This window comes from Drosophila novamexicana, unplaced genomic scaffold, assembly GCF_003285875.2.
Source record: "Drosophila novamexicana strain 15010-1031.04,08,12 unplaced genomic scaffold, DnovRS2.1 tig00000024-arrow-pilon, whole genome shotgun sequence".
Classification (NCBI taxonomy): Eukaryota; Metazoa; Arthropoda; class Insecta; order Diptera; family Drosophilidae; genus Drosophila; species Drosophila novamexicana.
In genome coordinates this window covers 1,152,411-1,173,054 of record NW_020824768.1, presented here as the reverse complement: position 1 = coordinate 1,173,054, position 20,644 = coordinate 1,152,411, and the positions used below count along the sequence as shown (strand labels likewise).

General features: G+C 42.7%; 6 protein-coding genes across 7 annotated transcripts; 2 read left to right on the top strand and 4 right to left on the bottom strand.

Annotated features, from left to right (window-relative positions):
* Positions 1-324: 324 nt before the first annotated feature.
* LOC115771126 (protein ERGIC-53) lies at positions 325-2,930 on the bottom strand. Its single transcript, XM_030716692.1, has 5 exons — positions 2,700-2,930; positions 1,761-2,482; positions 1,084-1,577; positions 897-1,022; positions 325-830 (listed from the first exon to the last, which is right to left on the bottom strand). The coding sequence occupies exons 1-5, from the start codon at positions 2,905-2,907 to the stop codon at positions 794-796; spliced, it is 1,587 nt and encodes a 528-aa protein (XP_030572552.1). The 5' UTR covers positions 2,908-2,930; the 3' UTR covers positions 325-793.
* A 148-nt stretch (positions 2,931-3,078) lies between these two features.
* LOC115771124 (zinc transporter foi) lies at positions 3,079-14,342 on the bottom strand. 2 transcript variants are annotated; one of them, XM_030716688.1, is made up of 6 exons: positions 13,615-14,342; positions 7,088-7,690; positions 6,701-7,025; positions 5,949-6,118; positions 4,874-5,890; positions 3,079-4,812 (listed from the first exon to the last, which is right to left on the bottom strand). In XM_030716688.1, the coding sequence occupies exons 2-6, from the start codon at positions 7,496-7,498 to the stop codon at positions 4,642-4,644; spliced, it is 2,094 nt and encodes a 697-aa protein (XP_030572548.1). In that variant the 5' UTR covers positions 7,499-7,690; positions 13,615-14,342; the 3' UTR covers positions 3,079-4,641. The 2 variants fall into 2 exon arrangements, with proteins under 2 accessions (XP_030572548.1, XP_030572549.1); XM_030716689.1 differs by having other exon boundaries at positions 7,088-7,685.
* Positions 14,343-14,419: 77 nt separating this feature from the next.
* Positions 14,420-16,118, top strand: LOC115771127 (differentially expressed in FDCP 8 homolog). The gene is made up of 2 exons (XM_030716693.1): positions 14,420-15,214; positions 15,267-16,118. Exons 1-2 carry the CDS (start codon positions 14,509-14,511, stop codon positions 15,998-16,000), a joined length of 1,440 nt encoding a protein of 479 aa, XP_030572553.1. The 5' UTR covers positions 14,420-14,508; the 3' UTR covers positions 16,001-16,118.
* Positions 16,119-16,126: 8 nt separating this feature from the next.
* Positions 16,127-18,977, bottom strand: LOC115771123 (protein KRI1 homolog). The gene is made up of 4 exons (XM_030716687.1): positions 18,768-18,977; positions 17,203-18,704; positions 16,979-17,142; positions 16,127-16,911 (listed from the first exon to the last, which is right to left on the bottom strand). Exons 1-4 carry the CDS (start codon positions 18,883-18,885, stop codon positions 16,146-16,148), a joined length of 2,550 nt encoding a protein of 849 aa, XP_030572547.1. The 5' UTR covers positions 18,886-18,977; the 3' UTR covers positions 16,127-16,145.
* Positions 18,978-19,034: 57 nt separating this feature from the next.
* On the top strand, positions 19,035-19,747 carry LOC115771134 (autophagy protein 12-like). Its single transcript, XM_030716703.1, has 3 exons — positions 19,035-19,196; positions 19,255-19,391; positions 19,464-19,747. Exons 1-3 carry the CDS (start codon positions 19,115-19,117, stop codon positions 19,584-19,586), a joined length of 342 nt encoding a protein of 113 aa, XP_030572563.1. The 5' UTR covers positions 19,035-19,114; the 3' UTR covers positions 19,587-19,747.
* Positions 19,663-20,640, bottom strand: LOC115771133 (NADH dehydrogenase [ubiquinone] 1 beta subcomplex subunit 5, mitochondrial). The gene is made up of 4 exons (XM_030716701.1): positions 20,487-20,640; positions 20,161-20,390; positions 19,992-20,098; positions 19,663-19,924 (listed from the first exon to the last, which is right to left on the bottom strand). The coding sequence occupies exons 1-4, from the start codon at positions 20,569-20,571 to the stop codon at positions 19,786-19,788; spliced, it is 561 nt and encodes a 186-aa protein (XP_030572561.1). The 5' UTR covers positions 20,572-20,640; the 3' UTR covers positions 19,663-19,785.
* Positions 20,641-20,644: the final 4 nt, after the last annotated feature.

Here is a 20,644-nt window from a genome sequence, read left to right as displayed (position 1 = left end):
TCTCTTGATATATCGTTTCGCTTTCTACACATTGTTTTTTTATTTTTACTTTAAACATGGAGACTGGAATGGAACTTGTAAAAGACACCGTTTCTCATTTCATCTATAATTTATAATAATTATATAATATTCAGTATAAAAAACGTCAAAGTGTGATAAATTCAACGCATTAATTAAGTTTCGTGCTAATAACAAAAGCTGCCAAACTTGTTTTTTTTTGTCACAAGACTCAAATGCTTTAGCTCGAGTAACGTATAAAAAACATAAAGTATTTGTTTATTTGCTAAATTTACGGAATTCATTATGTATTATTATTACTTTCATTACGGTTTTACATTTTTTATTTTATTTTATTTGTTTATGTTTTGTTTTCTTTTTTTTTTATATTGAAATGCAGAGTTCACGGCTGTACACACTGATATGCACAGTTTTGAGAGTAGACCGAAACTTTAGACTTGGCTAAAACAGATAGGTTACAAACACAATATATATATATATGTAATGGGGGTATGGGATCTACTAGTGAACTAGGACTGCAAGAAATTTGTCTTGTGGCTTTTGTCATGAGGCTTCTTCATTGTTCTAGTTACTTGTTCAGTTTCGGTTTCAAATTAAGTCACATACAATTTTGGAGACCTGGCTTGAATCAATTGGGTCTACGTAAAAAAAAAAACAATTATACAATATTGTAGAGCAATCTAAGCTGAAGTCTTCAGTATTTCATTTCAACTAAATTTAGTTGTCGCCTAATCAGGTGTGTGTGTGTGTTCGTTTTGCGTGCTGAGCCGAAAGCCTAGTAGAACTTTTTCGCTTGCGCCTCGCTGCGATTTCTGCAAATTAATAACAATAATATCAGTTTAGGTAAAGCAGCTAGGGTATCTTATGGGCCTATTTACTTGAATATGTTGTAGAGAAATACTAGCAGCAGTTGCACAACGGTGACGCTAAGGAATAACGTGACACCCACGCAGCTTCCGGTGGGACAAGGTGCCACCTGGGCCGAGCCCTGTGGCATACCCAATCTGTAAAATACCAAAAGCTTAGCAACATGTGCAAATAGAATTCGATTTGAGGGCAACTAACCTTTGGCCCACATGCGAGATGCCCTGCTTGACCTGATTCATGCCATCACGCATCTCGGCTATCAACGTTTGGACATCGTAGCCCGTAGACTGAATTTGCGCTGTGGGCGCGTTCTTCTGATTGATTTGTATATTATCAGTGCGCACATTGATATCTCCCGCAAGCTGGCGTATTTCGCGTATGGTGCTGAGCAGAATGTTCTGATTGGCAATCAGTAAATCCACATCTTGCCGCGTGACACCAACGCCAGCGGGTAGCTGCTGCAGGGGCACGCTGCCAGCCGCTGGCGGTGGCAAAGCTTGACCAGCATTGGCAGCCAGGCCACGCGAGACTAGAGACAGCGTGTTCTCCTGGCGGCCAATGATCTCGTCAACCTTACGCGACAATTCACGCAGATGCTCAGCTATTTGGCTCTGACCCTGCCAGATTTGACGCAACTCGCGCTGATTCTCCGACTCGTAAAACTCTTCCCAGTCTTCCTCTTGGTCTTTGTGCTGTAATAAAGTGCCAAAAGAAAAACCCACGTTAGCTCAACGCATACTATCAGCGGCACAGATAACGACTGTCTATCACACAATTGGCTGTCAACTTGGATTAAGCATAATTTATGAAAGCCTATTGCCACACGCCTTGAGCTCTGACAGCTGATACGGGGCATTTGATTGTGTGTTACTTACTGCTTCATCCGGATGGTCTTTCTTGTACTCCTGCTTTTGCTTCTCCAGTTTGTCCTGGTATTCCTTGTATTCTTGCGTCAACTTCTCCTGATTGTCCACCTTTGGTGGTTCCTGCACTTGGCCGGCAGCATGCAGCGATGTGGTCAAAAAGTGGAACACATCGTGATCATCGGCCAGGCCGCCAGTTGCCGCTGAAATGCCAAAGTAGCCGTGCTTGGGCAGCTGCACACCATCGGCGCGCAGGCACATCTCGTAGTCATCATTGTTGTTCGACATGCCATTGTGGATGAGCACGGTGAGCACATTGTTGTAGTACTCGATGCGAGCACGCGTGGGGAAGGGCTTGTTACGGAAATCTCTCAAGCAGCCGCTTAGCAACTGCGTCGTACCATCATTGGCATGGTCGTACTGCTTGGTGCCATCGTTGACCACAGCGCTGATGTATGGATTGTTGTGCTTGTTGTCGTTGTCGAACGAATCAAAGATGATGGCCAGGCCGTTCCAGCGATCGGAGGAGCCAAACACAGCACCATTATAGTCACCCTTCTCCGTAGTATACCAGAAGGCCAGACCGTCGGCTCCGATACGGCCACGTCCCGTTACGCGGAAGACAATCTCCACATCCCACCAGTCAAAGTTGGTCTGTGATTTTGTCCAGATGGCGCCCTTCTGTGAGCGCAACGAGGGCGCCACGCGTACGCTTTCCGCACTGGCGATGGCATCTGAAATGTAGAGCAACAGGTGACGTTTAGTTTGTCCACAATTTGCATTTAAACAAAGTGCCTGCGTGTACACTTTGCTGCTTTGGCGTTGCGTTGCGTTCGATGTTTCGTCTGATGCTGGCCGCTATTTGCCGTCTCGCTCGCACCCATGGCACGCATCGCAAGTGGCCTGAAGACGGCCAAAACAACTGACGTGGAGCTGCCCCCGTCTACTTACTTCCCCCGTATTCCCAGAACGGTACGGTGCCATCTTTTTGTGCCAAATATGGCGGCTTAAACGAGTACTTGTACTCAAACCGTCTATGCACGCCGATAGCACTGGGATTCACGTTGGCCGCCACATGGTTCTGTGTAATAATTATGCAGAATATAGCCAGAAATTTGCAAATTGTTGGCAGCAGTAATTTCGACCCGGTCGCTTGCATCTTTCACAGTTTGACAGCGCCACTATTGTTGGCCTGCTCTACCAACAACATGCCAAGAGTTGCCGAGCTCCCCTTAGAAAACATAAATACAATACAGCTATCGAAAGTTATCGATTGCAACAGTGTCATTAAGAGTGCGCGCGTTTGAAGTATAGATATTGGCCCGAAAATTGTGAGGTGGAAAACATTTATTTGGAAAGTTTAAAAAGTGTTTACGTTGCAAGGTAAAAAATTTTCGTCTTTGTGAAAATGCATTCTAGAACATTGAATATATCTAAAAATGTTCGTTTCGAATGATTTATTACAAGACTCTTGCACATAGACTTACATATATTATCATACTCGTACGTTTATTTCGTTTCAATTGCCTTTTGCTTGATATCACCAAAGTAGTTTTGTTTTTTTCAAAAATTGTTTCATATTAAAGTAGTGTTTACTTTTAAGTTAACGTCTAGTCAAATAGGTTTTACTGCCTCATTAGCAAATAGTGTGGGCTTTATGACATATTATTAGTTTGCTCAGCTTATAAGGGTGATACTTAGCTTGGTGTAAATGTCGGTGTTTATGAGAGCCCTTCCTTCAGGCTAGCGCATCATTTTACAATTGTTAGTTACTCAATTCAATATTTAATCACAATCACTTAACGTTTAGTTGTTTGTGCGCTTTTAAATAAAGATTTTAACAACAAAAGACGCTGTTTGCAAAAACACAAGTCATTTTGTTTATTACAACAAAAGGAAAAAAAGATAAACAAACGTTGGTGCCAAAAGAAAGAGGTAATATGAGCATGCCTTAATAATTCGTACTACGATAATAATAAATTAAGTTTAAATAATTTTTGTGGATTGCAAAAGGTAGTACATACAAATGGATAAGTACTGCCAAAAATAATTTATATATATATATACATATATATATATAATTTGTTTCATAGAATGTTTACTCTCGAACTTAGCCGTGAAATGAACGTGCGCACCCTACAGACTACAAAATACAAAAAACTATGTGTATATAATTGTTGCTTAATAATATACACGCTACAATATGTAATTGCGAATTGTAAATTTAAGATGGGTTTTATCTTGTGTATAAGATAAGACTTATAGCTATAGCGTTTATATGATCTTCTTAGCTATCCTATTATATTTTATATTCATCAGTGCACGCTTTGTTTCAATTCAATTATTGTTTCACATCTTGATATTGATGTTTCTTTGTTGTGTTCAGTTTCATCTTTTTTTTAAGCAAATTTCTCTTTTGCTTTCTATTTTATCGTTTTTAAATTCAGAATCACTTTATAGCTTATGCACATTGAAAGTTTCTTACATTAAATGTGTGTTTGTTGTGTGTAGATCTTGTGTGTGTGTGTTTTTGTGTGTAAATCAATTCAAGCTAATTCCAAAACGAACGCAAATCGGGCATTAGACATTTAGGAACGAAATTCAATTTGCGGACAACTCTGGCAGTTAACAAATGTTTGTGTGTGTTTCATAAACTGTTTAACAAATGCGAATCTTATTGGGTGTCTATTACTTAATGACTTGCATTATCTGTTTGGATGTGTGTGTATGTATGTATGTGAGAGTGGCTGAGGTAAATAACATAACATAAACTACTACAATTATACAAAATTAAAAACCCTAGACTCGAAAAAATACACGCAATACTCTCTAAAAAGATTCTCTGCTTGACTCTAAAGACAGTCGATCCTCTTATATTTTTTTCTCTTCCTTTTTAGTGCACGTGCTGATGATGCACTGCACTGGCCGGCGCTGAGCCGAATGCGTTCATCAATTGACCCTCATAGATGGCAATGAATAGCATAATGAGTACACCGCTGAGCATGCCCACAATTTGCAGCATGAACTGCGCCAGCGACTTGTGAGCAGCAGAAATCTCAGGCATCTGCAAATGGAAAGACGTTTAAGTTATTTGATCTATCGATGCACACACACACACCACTCACCATATCGACCAGCGCAATGTATATGAAGAGACCTGCTGCCACGGCAAACATCCATTGGGCCACCTCCTGCGATTGGCCAAACACAATGCCAAAGATCATGCCGATAAAACTGAGCACTCCCGTCAACAGATTATAGTACACAGCCGATTTGACCGACATACCGGCCTTCATGAGAATGGCAAAGTCGCCCAGTTCGTGCGGTAACTCATGACAAAAGACAGCCAAAGAAGTGGAGAAGCCACCGGCAATGTTCTCGGCGAAAGCGGCACCAATAGCCATGCCGTCGGTAAAATTATGCAAGCCGTCACCCATTATAATCATCCAGGCAACTGCGCTTAGTGTCTCTGGTGGCGAATGCACGTGTCCATGGCGATGGCTGTGTCCGTGATGGGAGGATTCATGCTCACGCAATATGACAGTCACATGATCATTCTTATCCTTGCCTCCATTTGCCGTTGCAGCATTGCCGTCCAATTCAGTTGTCACCGTATTGCTGCTGTCCTGTTGTTGATGATTGTTGTGGTTGTGATTGTGGTGGTGGTGGTTCATCTCTGCGTAGTTGTTGTGTGAGGTGGAGAGCAGAGATTGTGCAGCCGCTACCGCCTCATTGGAACCTTCATGCTCAGCCTTGTCACAGCGCCGATTGCTACACTCGCCGCTGGATGCATCGCCGCCAGCGCCAGCAGCAGATGCCGCCACAGCAGACGCTGGGCCATCATCCGGCAAATGCATCCATACGTCCTGCTTATTGTTCACCGTGATCTCGTCATAGCAATACGGATAAGAACTATACTTTTGCTTGCACATCCTGTCGCCCGCCACAGAGTTGTTTACCGAAGAGTCCGGATCGCGCATGACCTTGGCGCGAGAAGGTTTCTTTGTTTCCTTCTTCTCAACGCTTTTGCGCCACTCAGATATCATGGTCAGCGCATGCTCCGTCACATAAAAGAAGATGATGCCGCCCAGGCAGCCCAACCCCTTCATGATCATGCCGTGCTCGTCCTGGCCGGCCAGCGACTAAAATAAACCGTCAAATATTAGAATGTTCCATTAATTAAATATTGTGGCTACTTACGTGCGGCAGCAGATGCAACAGCGCATCTCCGGTCATGGTGCCCACGGCCAGCGATACCAGATACTGAATTATGTGCTTGTAATAGCGGGAGTTCATGAATGGTATTATGGCCACGCCCACAAGGCCCAAAATTCCGCAGGCAAACACTGATGTAAAGGCATAAATCCACACTACAATAGAAATTCATTTTAATTTAATTAATCTCGAAGCTAAATTAGCTACTTTATCAAAACAGAAAGGAACATTTATCTTTAGAAGTTGTTTCATATAAGAACCTTAGTTTTGAGCAATTGTTTTTATTTGAACAGCACGATGTAAACATGCTTCTGCTTGTGAAAGGAGTTTAGAAGTTGAGGAGATACAAAATATATTAAAACACGAATAAGTATTTAAGACAAAAATTCGGAATACAACCGATATGATCTATAGCAGCTATATGACAAGCAGACTGACCTGGACGACAACAAAAATTCGGATTTTCTGTACCCTTCAAGAGGGTAATACAAATTGTTACTAGTATTTCGGATATTTGCTCCCATATATTATAGTTTTTTTTAATTCTTACTGACACTGTCGTTTACCCGAATACAGATAGACGGGCCTAGTATATAGACTCAGCTGTTGATGCTTATCACTTATACGTTTACGGAAGATTCCTGTTCTTAAAAGAATTATACTTTTAATGATAAGGTTTATAGCCAAGACTGTTTAAATGTTCCCTCTACAGCCTGCATCTTTCTTTTAGTACCTACCATAAAAAATGTCATCTTTCTGGCTCGCTTCGTATTTATCAATTTCAGAGAGTACATCGGGCTCTATGCACCCACCGCTGCTGGTCGCGAGTTCGTGCAGCAGAACTGGGCACAGATACAACAAGTCTCGCTCGTTGAGTTCGTAGTCTGTATGCGGCTGGGGTGCTGGTAAGGTGTCTAGTGGGGCGCAGGATATGCTGGTGCTGTTGCCATTGGGTGAGAGCGTACAGTTGGTTAGCAGCAGGCGATGCTCCGCAGCGTGGTCGCCAAGATGGCTGAGATCATGCGGCTGCACATGATGCACCAGACGCTCAACTGGCACGCACTACAAATATAAAAGAGGATTAATAAGGATAACACTTGAAATTTACAACGAATGTAACTCACGCTTTCGTTGCTGCTGACTAGCTGCTGCAGTCCGAGCTTTTGCAGCAGGCTCCGAAAGCTGCTGGCATTTAACGTCTGCTGCTGCATCAGCTGCTGCAGGAAGTGTTCGGTGATCTGCGGGACTTGTGTATGCGGCGATGAGTGGTCGTGTTCATGTTCGTGGCTGGCATGTCGCTTATGTCTCCTGTAGGGCGGACTTGTACTGTAGTTCTGGGTATCGTCCTCATCGGCTAGCTGCCTCTGATCGGTGGTTATTTCACTGGATGGACTCAGATTGCCGTAGGCTAGGCGTGCATTCAGCTTTATGTCTGTGCGCTGCGTGACCAGCATGTCTCCAATATGATCCTGGCAGTGCAGGCGCTGTGCGCACAGCAGGCACACCACACACACGGCCATTATGTGACGTGCCATCTTGGTGGACGGAGCGAGCTCCGCTAGTAAATAATCTTGTGAAAGATCTTCTAATGCCGCTTCTCCCGCTGCCTGCTACTGCTCTCGCTGCTGCTGCTGCTGCTCTCGACTCGTGTCTGGCTTATTGTCGTTCGTTGTGGGCCGCTCTGCTCATTATATATTCAGCTATTCGCGCGCTTTGTTGGATCTGCACTGGAACGAGAAGCCAAAATGGAATTAGCAAACTTTTGGCCGGCTCAGTGAAGCGTGTTCGACAACACTCCGAATACCCCCACACTCATTACGCATGTGTAGATCGCAATTACAGAGGCCATTGCATAACTAAACAATAATGGCAATAACGAGCGGAAGTTCAAGTTCGTTTGGCGGCCACTTGATGGACCTAATATGGACACACAGTTTGTTGTGCCCCACACACACACACACACACACACACACACACACACAAACCACACAACCGTTTTAGCTGCAGCCTTAAATGGAGCATTGTGGCTGCATTTCTAAAAGAGACATTTTGGCATCATAAATAGCCAATCAATCAATTTGCAGTAGGTGTAAAACGATTTAAGACCTGTTTTATAATCACAGCTTACAAGTTCTGCGTAGGCGCCGGCTATATTTATACTCTTTTTGTACTGATAGTAGTGCAGCTGAGCATGTGACAGGCACAAGGAGGCATTTACGACTCCATAAGGTAGATGTCTTTTAGATCAGGTATCAACAGCTGAGTCCATCTAGCCATATCTGAAAGAACTTGTCAATCATAGACTCTAGAGCTATATCATCTGAAAAGTTTTTGGTTACAGTTTAGCAATTCAAATTTGATTTTGAGTATTAATGTCTTTTGTTTTTATCTAAATTTGTATGTGTAGACAAGCTTCTATACGAATACACACAGTAATTCTTAATTCTATCTATCACACAAGTTTACACACAATTTATATATGAAGCGGAGAAAGGAGTACTACATTCGTTGTCCAAAGCGTGGAGGTCTTTTTAAGTTGGTATGTCTATCGCAATATCTGATCTGTTAAAGCACTTTTGTGTAACTCTTCTACAAATTATTTTTGCTTGATAATAACGTATATTTATATTCATTTTGGATCCGTACATCTTAGTTACTTAAAAGTATGTCAGTACAATGCAAGAGAGAAAACACAGCACACTTTCGATGCGTAGCTCGTAGCTGAGATCAGCTCTCTCCATGATTGAGCTGCTCTTCAAACTTTCTGCTTCTCCAAATGCTCTTGATTTACACTAATCTTTAATGGTCGCCTAACAATTGCACTGTTTTCTGTGTATTTCTTTAAAATGTTTTCACTAATCTAAAAAACGAACTCAGGTAAAGTTAGTTCTGGACAGCTAAGTTACTTGCTCTTAAATGCACTGCGATTCGCAATTTCAATCGGCAGCAGCTCGTTAAGTCAGGTTAATCAGCGTGGCAAGTATTACGTAAAAAGTGGGAGCTGTGGGAGCCATGGGCCCACCTCCAAAGACGACGACAACGTCATCAGTTGGCGCAACGCTGCAACGGGCTAAAGACAGGCCGCAATTGGCGCGTGGCAAAAGTGAAAGATACGGGAAAGCATTACGAAAAGTTTCCCTATCCCCTCTGAAAGTAAGTTGAAAATTGCTTTGTTATTGCTGTAACTAGCAGCTGTGTTGTTGTTGTTGTTGTTGTTGTTGTCATTTGAACAATTTTGCAATTGCGCACTGAGTGGGCTACCGGGCAATTAGTTTGAATTTCTGCCTGGGTTGAGCGCGCGGGCTGGCCAATTATTGATAAAACTTTGGCCAAAATATTTACGACTCTCGCGCGCGGGAGTGTTGGATATTTTGGAAGGGAGGTAAGGGTTCGCGTGGGTGGCAGATATGAGCTGGCGCATTACCTACGCACTTGCCCAACTATCATCGACCTAATAAAAGCGAGACGTCATCGTCGCCTCGTGCTGCACAAAGTTGGGCGTGTGAAGGTCACGCCTGGCTTAGCGCGGGCAGCCCAGCGCCTTGCCATTGGCAATGCAATTGGCAAGGACATTGCTGCTACAGGCTGAAGGTGAAAGGTTGCAAGCGCATTGCAACTTGTTGCCAGGCGGACTCCACAAATAACTGGCAATGAAAATCAATTAAACATGTGCCAAAAATAATTGAAGCGAAGCCACGAAAATAACCGAAATACTTTCCCACAGCAGACGCAGTTTTATTTTTTGATTTTAATAAAATTTGATTTCTTTTATTTGGTTTTTTTTTCATTTGTTTTTTTTTTTTTGTTGCAATTTGTCAATTTGTCGTTTCCAATCAAGTCGACTACTCAGTCAATTGGTCAAGTGCTGACCGCCAATCTTTTATGTCTTGTTGTTGTATTCGCCTTTTTGTTTATTTGTAATCAAACCTAATTTAAATTCAGTTTGCGTGATTTTCATGAAATAGCAGACACAATAAAAAAAAAACACTGAGAGAAATTGCAGGCAAATCATTGTAGCAAAAGCCATAGTCTGGCATCGGTTTTCTATATCAAAATTATATAATAATGATCTTTTTTTATTTATTTTTTTTTGTTGGCTTAAGTTCCAGATTTTGCCCCACTGTCACCGCAAGCACCCACCAAGCAAGCACTGCGAATCAAGCTCTGGACGCGCTTTCCACCAAAATCAAACTGAATAACGCGCGGCGCTCTCAGCTGGTTTTTATAGTCAACATTTTATTACATTATTTTGTTTGTGACTGCGCTTTGTATGTGGGTTGATCTGTTACAAAGGGTGTCGCGCCCATTTCCGATCCCATAATCTGGGAGCAGAGCACTATTGTCAAGACAAAGGCGTGCTCGCACTGGACCAGGTGTGAAATCACCTTGCAATTGAAATTGTAATTATTGCCAAATAATGTGCACGTTAAATAGAGGCACAGGACGGATAAAATGAATAAGCCCGAATATAGCTATAATATTTACTAAATACGCGATGCGATTGGAATATTAAATACTCTTTGATATATAATGAAAGCATTTCCAAAGGAAATTAAGAAATATTACTTGTACAACTTAAATCAATAAAATATGATAGTATAAAATCATATAATTTAAAGCAACAAACAAGTTTTGAAATTTTAGTTAATTTTTTTGTACTTAGCCCCTTCCGGGTAATATTTATATAGCAATATATTGATCAAAAGCAAATAACCCTTCAGGCTCGCTTAAATCTTTACGTATATATGCGTATCAACTTTTACTTCAGGTTTCTACATTCTAAATTCCAGGCTCTCCAAATGTCACATAATTCTGACGATCGTTTTGCTGTGCTGGCGAAATAACCAAATATTTTCCGCGAAGTAACACGAGTGCGCAGGGCCAATAAACTTTTAAGCTGAGTCATGAGCTTTTTTTATCGTTGAATCTCCAATTTTAGCACTTTGGAAAAACTGAAATTTCATACCCAAAGCCCCGCACACACAGCGATAACAAACACACACACACACACATACACACACACACGCACACAGTTAAACAAACATACAAAATGCCTGACAATTCGGCCTGAAATTTCATTAACCGCATTTCGAGGCGTCGTTTCACGTAACGTTATCTCCACTCGGCAAAAGCCGCTGACACGCCAAATCGCCACTCGGCTGGAACTGGCGCAAAGAGCTCAACATGAAATTTCAGCCAGTCGCTGCTAGATAATAATATTATTAAGGCAACAAGTAAACCAACTCATATGAGTACACACTCACAAGAGAGTTTGCTAGGCGAGAGTTGTCGACTAGAAAATACCCTGCACCAACTATATATCCCTATAAGAAGCTAAACACCTCAGCTGTACTTCTTCTATTCTCAGCCATACTTTTCTTAAATATGTAATTTTGAGTATTGTAGATATACCCTGCTTAATCTTCATGCATTTGGCTTGACTTAGCCGACTAGGAAATGCCCTACATCAAGAATATATCGCTATACAGAAGCTATTCCCAGCTGTGCTTCTTCTATTCTCTGCTCTACATTTCCTCAATTTTAATTTCGAGTATCTCAAATATAACTTGATTAATCTTTAGGCATTTGGCTGGGCTTGGCCAGCGGATAGGGGAATCTATAATGCAAAAGAGTGTATTACCAATAAGCCATAATGGAACCTACAAAATCGCTTTCTTTCTACACATCTTAAAAATGTCCCATCTAAAGGGATCTTCGCGTGCTTTACAGCCTCTGGCACAGGGTATTACAGCGTTACGAGCGCGCAAGATGTTCTGGATAGGAGCTAACTTGAAAATTGACAAGTATATTTGTTTAGGCTGCCGCTCACGTCGCCGTCGAGTCAGCTCCTATAGAAGCCGCTCGTCCAATGTTGAGTGACCTTCCCATGTCCGTTGACGACGCCGCACTCATAGTAAGCAGTGAAATACGACGGTGCAAGTTTAATATGCTATATGCTACTGCTAGCGAGCATACCTGTACACAGGTGAACATGTTCAAGACTGCGAACTGAGCGTATTGAAGGGCCACTCATTACGATAAATAATTCATTGTAGATCTATATCGAGAATCATGCGGTAATCGCCTTGTAATGCTCGGCTTCCTGGTGAGGTGCGTGAGGCGTGGGGGCCAGGCAGGCAGGCAGGCTGTCAGAAAAAAGGCAGGTTGCATTTTAAAATGCATGGCATAAAATATGAAATTCATTTCGTTGCACCCACACACAGCTCGTGTGGCCAATTGTTTATAGCATTCGCAGTTGCGAGCGGTTCTAATTATGGTGTTCCATGACCATTGCCAATTGATAAAGCTCAAACTCTTTTTGATTGTGCCAGGAGTGCGCTCGTTGAGAGTGCCCAACACGAAGATACCCTGTACCCAGGCGCTACTTGCTCCAAACTTTCTTCTAAACATAGACAAAATCAAGATCATATTTATATACATACTTATATACTCTGATTATCTTCATTTCCCTACTCCACACTCGTAAAATGTATTCTCAAATAACTCGCCTGTTAATAGACCGATCTTTATGCAATTTGTATAGGTTAAAGATGACATTAAAGTGTACGTAAAACACGTTTTATTCAATTCAAAATATTCTTGAATTACCAACAAAATGTTGTGTATCTACATTCCATAATATCCCAAATATGCCAAAATAAAAACTGCGGCTGAAAATCGATATTTATCGTTATCAGAGAAACGGAGATTTATCGCTAGTTTTAAGTGAAATGGATTTGCGTTTGATACACGCATATAAAACAAGTTTGAACAGACGTACATGGCGTCTCAGCCGTCGATCCTGATCAAGACTATATATATATATATATATATATATATATATATATATATATATATATATATATATATATATATATTCATTATTGAAATCGTGTTTTTCATTTATCCCTTTCGTACCTATTTCCCATGCGTAGGGTACAAAAATGTACTTTCTAAACACTTGAAAAGGTAAAACACATGTTGATATATGTGTCATTGCTGATATGCTCAATTTATACACACATACCAATGTGTATATATGTATGCTGTATGTATGCATGAATATTTATTGAACGCCCACGCAGCGAAGGTCCTACCAAATTAGTCAAGTAATCTAAGATAAGATACAACTAAATACAGATATTTATGCATTATTTGTTATCTTGCGGTAAACAGAGCATTTCAGCTGGCCCAAATAGTAAAGAAATCAAATGTAGAACAGAAAAATTCAAACCCAAAGAAACATTAAAAATTCGTATCGAATCATACTTATGTATATACATATAATAAACATACATACACACAAACACACACATGCACAAGTGTCAAAAAAATCCATCGCACATGGACTGCGATGTGCTCTATAAATACATGCATAAGCGATGATTGAATGCGTGGGGGTAGAGGGGGGCGCGGGTGGCCAAGGTACTAGCGGAGTGGCGGCTGCTGCACAACGCACACAGCTGTCATTATCAGTGTGAATAGAATGTAAGTTAAATCTAAGCAAAGAACAAATACAAAATTTGTAGCAAGCCGCATATCAACAAGCATTCACAGGGCCCACGCACTCACACTCACACACACACACACACACGCACACATATGCTTGCGGAAAAATGCGGTCGTTTTGCAGTATGGTTTATAAACTTACCTGTCTATATACAATGTATATCTTTAACTCGAGCCAATTTTTATGTATATTCTAATGTGTCAATTCCGAATTTTTTTTTAAATAGCAGCTGCGTTTGGAGCAGCGAGATTGCACTCGTTTAATGATGTTCAAGTTGGAGCTGCGGCTGGCGGTGCGGCAGTGGGTGCGGATGCGGCGGCAGCAATCTATTAAACACTCTGTGAGGCTGCGAGATAACGGCAAGTATTGATTGCACTGCAATAATCTTCTCTTTGGACACAAAATATAACATTTAAGGCATCAGCATCATCAGCTTGCGGCGTCGGCGACGGAGCGGCAATGTGGTGGTGAATTTGGTTAAAAACCATGCACGAAAATAGCACCAACACGTTGTTGCGCGCACAATTTCTGAGTGTTTAGGCTAATTGATGGCGCATCGAGAACCCCAGCACATATATTTTAATATTTAAATAAATGCCGAATTACATTGCACGCAAGCTCCAACAAAAATTCGCAATTAAAAAAAAAATATGACTGCTTCTTCTTATATAATGCCATTCACATGACAATCAAAATGCGAATGGGAGCGAGAGAGAGCTCTGTTATGTTAAATCCATGTTATGTTAGGTGACATTGAACTTTAACAGACTGTAATGTAATGTGCGCCATATATGAAAAAACTATGAATAATAATTAATTGCAAAATAACAAAAAAATGAACTGAAAAGTAGAGTTTATCAACAATTTTGGTTCTATTATAAAGGAATATTAGCAATAAAGAAAGTTTTGATTTTAGCAATAATTTTGTATTTGTTACTTTAAAGAATGGGACAACACTGTCCGAATTCCAAACAAAGACGCAAACGCATGTGTATATGTATGTAAATTACATTTTGCAAGGCGTATGTGCACAGCATGAGTTCCTGGCGTGAAAATATCACCAGTTTACCGAGCGCAGTTGCGCAATTTGTCAACGAAAGCGCTTCAACCGCGTCCACTTACCTGCACTCAGCACATTCAGGGTCGGGCACTTCTGTCTCTGAGGAGAGCGCTCCACAACACACAGACTTCAAGGCGTTGCCCATACCCGCATCGCTGGTGAAGGAGCAGTGGCGACTGATCTTCACATCTGATGCCAACATACAGGACTTGCAGGCGGCCATTGCGCATTGCCGCGATCTGGTCTTGTTGAGCGATGAATGCAGTGAGGAACGCCGTTGGCTTGTACGTCATTTGGTGGACCTACGTTATTCGCTTCAAGAGTTGGAGGAGGCGCAGGCTATTTCAAGCGACGATGTGGTGCTGATGAACGCCATCAAATCCGTCGTCGGTCATCATTTTGTGCCACACTACCCAAGCGCACGCAACCGCCTGCAAGCGGCTGCCAAGCGTTACTATTGCGACCACTGCACGGGCATCATCTGGCGGGTGGTGCAGGCGGCCTACATATGCAGCGATTGCAGCTATCTGGTGCACCAGAAATGTATTGACAGCGTGCAGCGCGTTTGTGCCCATGTTCTGGCTTCCGAACGTCAGTATCCCGTCGCCGAGATCTGCCCCGAAATTGGCCTGGCGGCGCAGCGCTACAAGTGTGCCGAGTGCTCGACGCTACTCAATTTCAGTAAGTCCTGAAGAGTCTTCAGTCGCAGGTTACTCACATCATCTGCTTGCAGAAAATTCGTGGATTGAACCGCGTCTGTGCGATTATCGCGGTCTCTATTACTGTCCGTCGTGCCATTGGAATGATAGCTTTATAGTGCCAGCGCGTATTGTGCACAACTGGGATTTCACGCCACGCAGAGTATCGCGCACAGGTCTACAGGAGATACAGTTGTTCGTAGACAAGCCGCTCATCCGGCTGGAGGAGGAGAATCCCAAGTTATTCGTATTTCTCGAAAAACTGTGCACCGTTAAGAAATTGCGCCAGAATCTCGTTCATATGCGTCACTACCTGGCCGCCTGCAAAGTGGCCGTTGAGCAGAAGCTCGTTGACCAACAGCTGGGCAGACGCCGGCACTTGGCCCAGTCCAATGAGTTCTACTCCATTGGCGATCTCGTACAGGTGGAATCGGGCGTCTTGGCCGATTTCCTGCAGGGCGTCTTCAAGGCATTTGACGTACACATACGTCGCTGTGACATGTGCCTGGCCAAGGCGTACATCTGTGAAATCTGTAGCAACAACGAGGTCATATTTCCCTTCGACGATGGCTGCATCAAGTGCGACCAATGCAACTCTATATACCATCGTGTGTGCTTGACACGCAAGAACATGATCTGCCCGAAATGTGTGCGTATCCAGGAGCGTCGTTTGCAGCTAGAGCGTACTGCAAGCAAGCAGGCGGATAAGGAAATTGATATCAATGCCAACGATGCCTCCGATGAAGTGCAGCCGGCGAACACCACGTAACCCGGTCACTTTAAAATGTTGTGTTTTTAACTCGTATCTGTGTAATATTGTTATTTTTAATGTATATGTACATAAGACCGTCTCGTAGAGGCGAGTACTAAATATATATATAATAATATTTGCCCATCCTTTATATGCAGTCTGTTCACTGCGATTTCTTGCCATACTTTTGCCGATTGTGAAACTTGCGTGGATTAATGCCATACGCCTTGAGGCGGTCGTCGCTAATGCCATTGGGATTGGAGTTATTCGGCTTACCTTTCGCCTTGAAGTCGTGCTTTGAACGTGGTTTGGTCGCCGCACCGCCTGGTCGACGCGGCGCATCGTCTTTCTTACCTGGTTTCCTGAAGGGATTTGCGCCCGATGCTTGCCCAACTGCATCCTGTTTTGGCGTTTGCTGTTTGTTAAACGGATTGGCACCGGGACTCTTTTGCTTTTCATTATTTTTGTTAAACCGATTTGCAGCTGGACTCTTTTGATTTACAGTATTTTTGTTGGGTAGTTGCTTTTTGGCAAAAGGATTTTTCGAGTTGACTTTATCCGTTTCTTGTTTTGCCTTATGCGGCTCTTTTCCTCCCATCTGTTTCTTCTTAGCTGGTGTCGAAGTTTGTGCATTTTGCTGCTCTGCATTCTCAATCCTCTTCTTTTTGGAAGGTGTTGCATCTGGCGTCGTTGTATGTTCCTCCTTAATTGAGTCCATGCTCACCTCATTTCCAGTTTTTGATGGTGCTGTTGGGCTCTTTGCAATTGCCGCTGCTGCAGCTTTACGCTTCAGTCGTTTTCTCTTGGACTTTGATAGGGTCTCTGTGGGAATTTGGTCCGCCACTGGCGCAGCGGACTGCTCATTGGAGTCAGTTTTTGCGGCTGGTTGTGTTTCATTTTGTGCTCCTGTTTCCTCTTCATCTTCCGAACTGCCATGAAGATAGACAAAATTTAAATTTAGTCATCATAAGATTATATTTACGCTCTTCTACTTACGCATCACCGTATAAGCTTTTGAAAATTTTTCGTTTAAGATCCTCGTTCTTGGCTTTCAGTTTGTACAAGCGCTGCTCTTTTTTCTCCACATATTCTGGACGGTTTTGTACTGCCTTCTTCAGGCTAGCCCACTGATTCAACTCTTTGTTCTTAGCCAACAAGATCTGGAAGTAAACAGAGAGCTATTGAAAGCATTCTACCAGGACACATTGCCAACGGCTTACCTCTTCGATCGTTAGACCAAAATCATTTGGAGTCGTTTCGACGTATTTAAAGCGACATGGCTGGTCGCCTACAATATCCTCATAGTCCAGTTGGTAGTATTCATCGATGTATTCCCCATAGGTTTGCTCATCCTCCGGATTAAACGCGGGCTTTTCCGCTTGGATCATTTCCATGAACCGGTTGCGGCGTCCTTTGCGACTCTTTCGACTGCGGGTATTCTCAATCAGTTCCTGCTGCAGCTGCTGCTTGGACGTGAGTGGATCATAGTCACAGTCCATATTGAAATCATCATCTTCGCAATGCGCCTCGTTATTAACACCATTGGTTTGCCGTGGATCATAGTTGTCCCAGTCCTCAATGGCCAATTCTTCGATATCCGAAGGGCACTCTGGCTTCTCTTCTCCTTCGTCCACACCATAGTACTCGTCATTGAAGAGTTCTTGCATGCGACGGTCGTGTGCTTCTGGATCGAAATCCTCTTCCAGTTCATCATCTTTGAAGCCCAGCTCATCGTTTCCCGTGACGGCCTTTAGTTTGCGTATCTTCTCCTCTATTTCCTTACGCTTCATGTCCTTTATCAGATCCAGTTCCTTCATTTTTTGCAGCTTCTCCTGCTCTTTACGCTCCTTTATCTCCTTACGTTTTTCCTTTCGCGTGTCGTCCGTACGTCGAATCGACTGCTCAATAGTTCGGGGATAACGTTTGATAAAGTCCGCGTCCGGCTCTTCGAAACGAAAGTTATACTTTTGCTCAAACTCTGCCTGCTTCTCAAGCTCCTGTTCATCATCTGACAGCGGTGCGTTGTCGCCCACGATCTCGTCATAGGTGGGTATTTCGGATGCATTCGTATTGGCATAACCCTTGTTCAGTATATAGTCGCGTAGAAAGCTCTCGCCTTGGGTAAGCTTGTTACTGCTCCAGTACTGCTTCAGCGGGGCCAACTGTTGCTGAGCGCTGGCCTCAATCTCCGCATCTGCCTGTTTGCCAGCCAGCCATTTGGCAAAATCTGCCTCCTCGGCGTCCGTTTGCGCCTGGGTTTTCGTACGCTTCTTAAAGATACCTCCAAATTCCTCATCTTCTCCATCATCCTCCTGGTTCATTACGCTCCTAAATTCTGCCTTTAAGCGCCGCTCCTCTTCCACAGCTGTGGGCGAACGTGCACGTTCAAGATGCTCGTCCGTCTGCTGTTGCTCATCGTCAGAGCTTTCAAATTTGCCATTATGCTCCAAGATAACTTTTCGTTCGTAGTCCTTTAACGTTACAGGCTTGCTCTTCTTATTGGATTTCTTTTTGGCCGAATCTTCGTCCTCACTGCTGGCGCTGTTCTCCTTTTGGTTAAAGAAACGCGTCTCCTTGTCGTATATTCGAGGATCTTTGCTTTTCAATGATGCCAGAGTTTTAAAAAACTCTTGATCAAATTTAACGTCTACTTCATCCTCATCCGACGACTCGCTGTCACTGTCCAGCTCAGACTCTGAGATTTCTAGGCCCCGATCCTTATCTACAACAAAAAATATATATTAGAGATATGTTTGATCGTTATTTAGATCATTAGGTAGTTTACACTTCTGCAACAGTTCCTTCTTGCGTAAAACATTATATGACTTGGCGTAGTCCTGGTTAGTGGATATCTGCAGATCGTCCGCGTCGTCGTCTGAGCCATCGAACAATTTGTTACTCATATTTAACGCTATTTCTTTTATATTTATTGATAATAAGCCAGCACGTGTGTTGATTAAGTACACTCAAACTGGTTCCGTATACCAAAATGAACTATTCTTTTTGTTATGCCGAAACCTGCGTGGTTCCGCTTGCAGCCCTGGTTAGCAGCTACAACAAAGGGTGCCAATGCAGAGCTGACTATTTACAGCATTAAAAAATAAATAGAGTTATTAAAAACATTCCAATAATATGACGGACGCGGAGGAAGCACAAGTGGCCGCTTCGACCTCCACCACCTCCACAACACCCACCGACAAGGATGCAGCCAAAAGTAAGCAGCCGTGCACGTTACAACTGCAAAAATCTTTAATTGTTTTTATCGTTCTTAGTTTGCATTCTGCTTAATGCCACTGGTAATGTGCCGATTATAAAGAAACGTACGTGGACCGTGGATCCCAACAAGACAGTCAGTTGGATTCAGAAATTTATACATAAATTCCTGAAGCTGGACGCCAGTGAACAGATTGTACGTATGCGTTCGTCTCTTGAAACCTTATTCGATGCTTATTCATAAAATGTTTCCCCCCAACATTTGCAGTTTCTATATGTAAATCAAACGTTTGCACCCGCGCCGGATCAGATCATCAAGAACTTGTACGAATGCCACGGCACAAATGGCAAATTAGTTCTATATTACTGCAAGAATCAGGCGTGGGGCTAAATCGACACGCGCCATGCTACTACATATTATTTATTTATCTACGTTAAAATTTATGTTATTTAATTGTATGAGTTGACGCTGTAAACCCTATATTTTCACATTTTATTTCCTCAACTCGAGGTCTTAATTACGTCTATTAAAGGACCAAATTTGAAAACAAATTAATTGAAATCAGCAGAGTTCAAATGAAGCTAACTGCTTAGTCGCCACGCAGTGCTTCCAGCTCATCGGCAGCCTCTTTGGATACCCTATGATATTTGGCTACGGTTGGTCGGTAATAGTAGGCTTGATAATCGTTACGCTCAGACATTTTTCGGCGGATTTCCCCTTCGAGATTGCTGCAAGCAATAAGAAATATAAAGGTTGAAGAGTTTTTGTACACTTTCTAACTCTTATGATGTGTACCGAATTTGCGCTTTCTCGTTTTCCTCGTATATATTGTGCAGGGCTTTCTCGTATTCCTGTTGCTGCGATGTCAGAATATAGCGCGAAATAAACCGGGAAATTGGATTCTAAAAACAGTAAACAAATACGCTTGTATGATCCAATTAAAGTGTTAATGGCTCAGTCGCACCTTCTCGTATTCCCAGTGCTTGGGCACGTAGCCTTCGGGTATTTCGGACAGCTGGGATGGTCCCACAAAGATGTTTGAGTACAAGATCAGCGCTGTGACCGGAATTAGGCCGAGCATTACGTAAAAGTGCATCAGATCCTTGAATTTGTCCCATTGGAAGCGTGAGGGTTTGATGGTCATATGATGGTGTCCATGATCACCGGCCATTTGGCGTAATTGCTGCTGCAGTGCTTAAATGGGAGTCCGTGCAAGCATATAAGAATGTGGTTGCGTAATGTGGGCTATGTTTACAGCTGTATGTTTTTCAATTTAACACCTGTACCTACCATTGCGTGTGGCAGGCGTTAACAGAACTGCGCGATTCTTGGCAAATTGTGCCGCTGGCAACAGCAAACGGCTCCAACCAACCATTTTTAGCAAATTTTATGCTGTTGTGCTTTACACCCAAATAATGTGAACTGTAGTCAGTCGGTCAGTCAAAACA

Bases quoted from the DNA above. Each gene is read 5' to 3' on its own strand.
- LOC115771126 (XM_030716692.1), bottom strand. From the start codon at position 2,907: ATGCAAGCGACCGGGTCGAAATTACTGCTGCCAACAATTTGCAAATTT. The intron at 2,483-2,699 runs GTAAGTAGACGG...TCTACATTTCAG, and splicing joins GTTCTGGGAATACGGGGGAA to ATGCCATCGCCAGTGCGGAA. The intron at 1,578-1,760 runs GTAAGTAACACA...ACTTTATTACAG, and splicing joins AAGACCATCCGGATGAAGCA to CACAAAGACCAAGAGGAAGA.
- LOC115771123 (XM_030716687.1), bottom strand. From the start codon at position 18,885: ATGAGTAACAAATTGTTCGATGGCTCAGACGACGACGCGGACGATCTG. The intron at 17,143-17,202 runs GTAAGCCGTTGG...GTTTACTTCCAG, and splicing joins TTGGTCTAACGATCGAAGAG to ATCTTGTTGGCTAAGAACAA. The intron at 16,912-16,978 runs GTAAGTAGAAGA...TCTTCATGGCAG, and splicing joins AAAAGCTTATACGGTGATGC to TTCGGAAGATGAAGAGGAAA.
- LOC115771133 (XM_030716701.1), bottom strand. From the start codon at position 20,571: ATGGTTGGTTGGAGCCGTTTGCTGTTGCCAGCGGCACAATTTGCCAAG. The intron at 20,391-20,486 runs GTAGGTACAGGT...CTCCCATTTAAG, and splicing joins AACGCCTGCCACACGCAATG to CACTGCAGCAGCAATTACGC. The intron at 19,925-19,991 runs GTACACATCATA...TATTGCTTGCAG, and splicing joins AACGAGAAAGCGCAAATTCG to CAATCTCGAAGGGGAAATCC.
- LOC115771124 (XM_030716688.1), bottom strand. From the start codon at position 7,498: ATGGCACGTCACATAATGGCCGTGTGTGTGGTGTGCCTGCTGTGCGCA. The intron at 5,891-5,948 runs GTAAGTAGCCAC...GGTTTATTTTAG, and splicing joins TGTTGCATCTGCTGCCGCAC to TCGCTGGCCGGCCAGGACGA. The intron at 4,813-4,873 runs GTGAGTGGTGTG...TTCCATTTGCAG, and splicing joins ACATTGCGCTGGTCGATATG to ATGCCTGAGATTTCTGCTGC.
- LOC115771127 (XM_030716693.1), top strand. From the start codon at position 14,509: ATGAGTTCCTGGCGTGAAAATATCACCAGTTTACCGAGCGCAGTTGCG. The intron at 15,215-15,266 runs GTAAGTCCTGAA...ATCTGCTTGCAG, and splicing joins CTCGACGCTACTCAATTTCA to AAAATTCGTGGATTGAACCG.
- LOC115771134 (XM_030716703.1), top strand. From the start codon at position 19,115: ATGACGGACGCGGAGGAAGCACAAGTGGCCGCTTCGACCTCCACCACC. The intron at 19,197-19,254 runs GTAAGCAGCCGT...TATCGTTCTTAG, and splicing joins CGACAAGGATGCAGCCAAAA to TTTGCATTCTGCTTAATGCC. The intron at 19,392-19,463 runs GTACGTATGCGT...CAACATTTGCAG, and splicing joins TGGACGCCAGTGAACAGATT to TTTCTATATGTAAATCAAAC.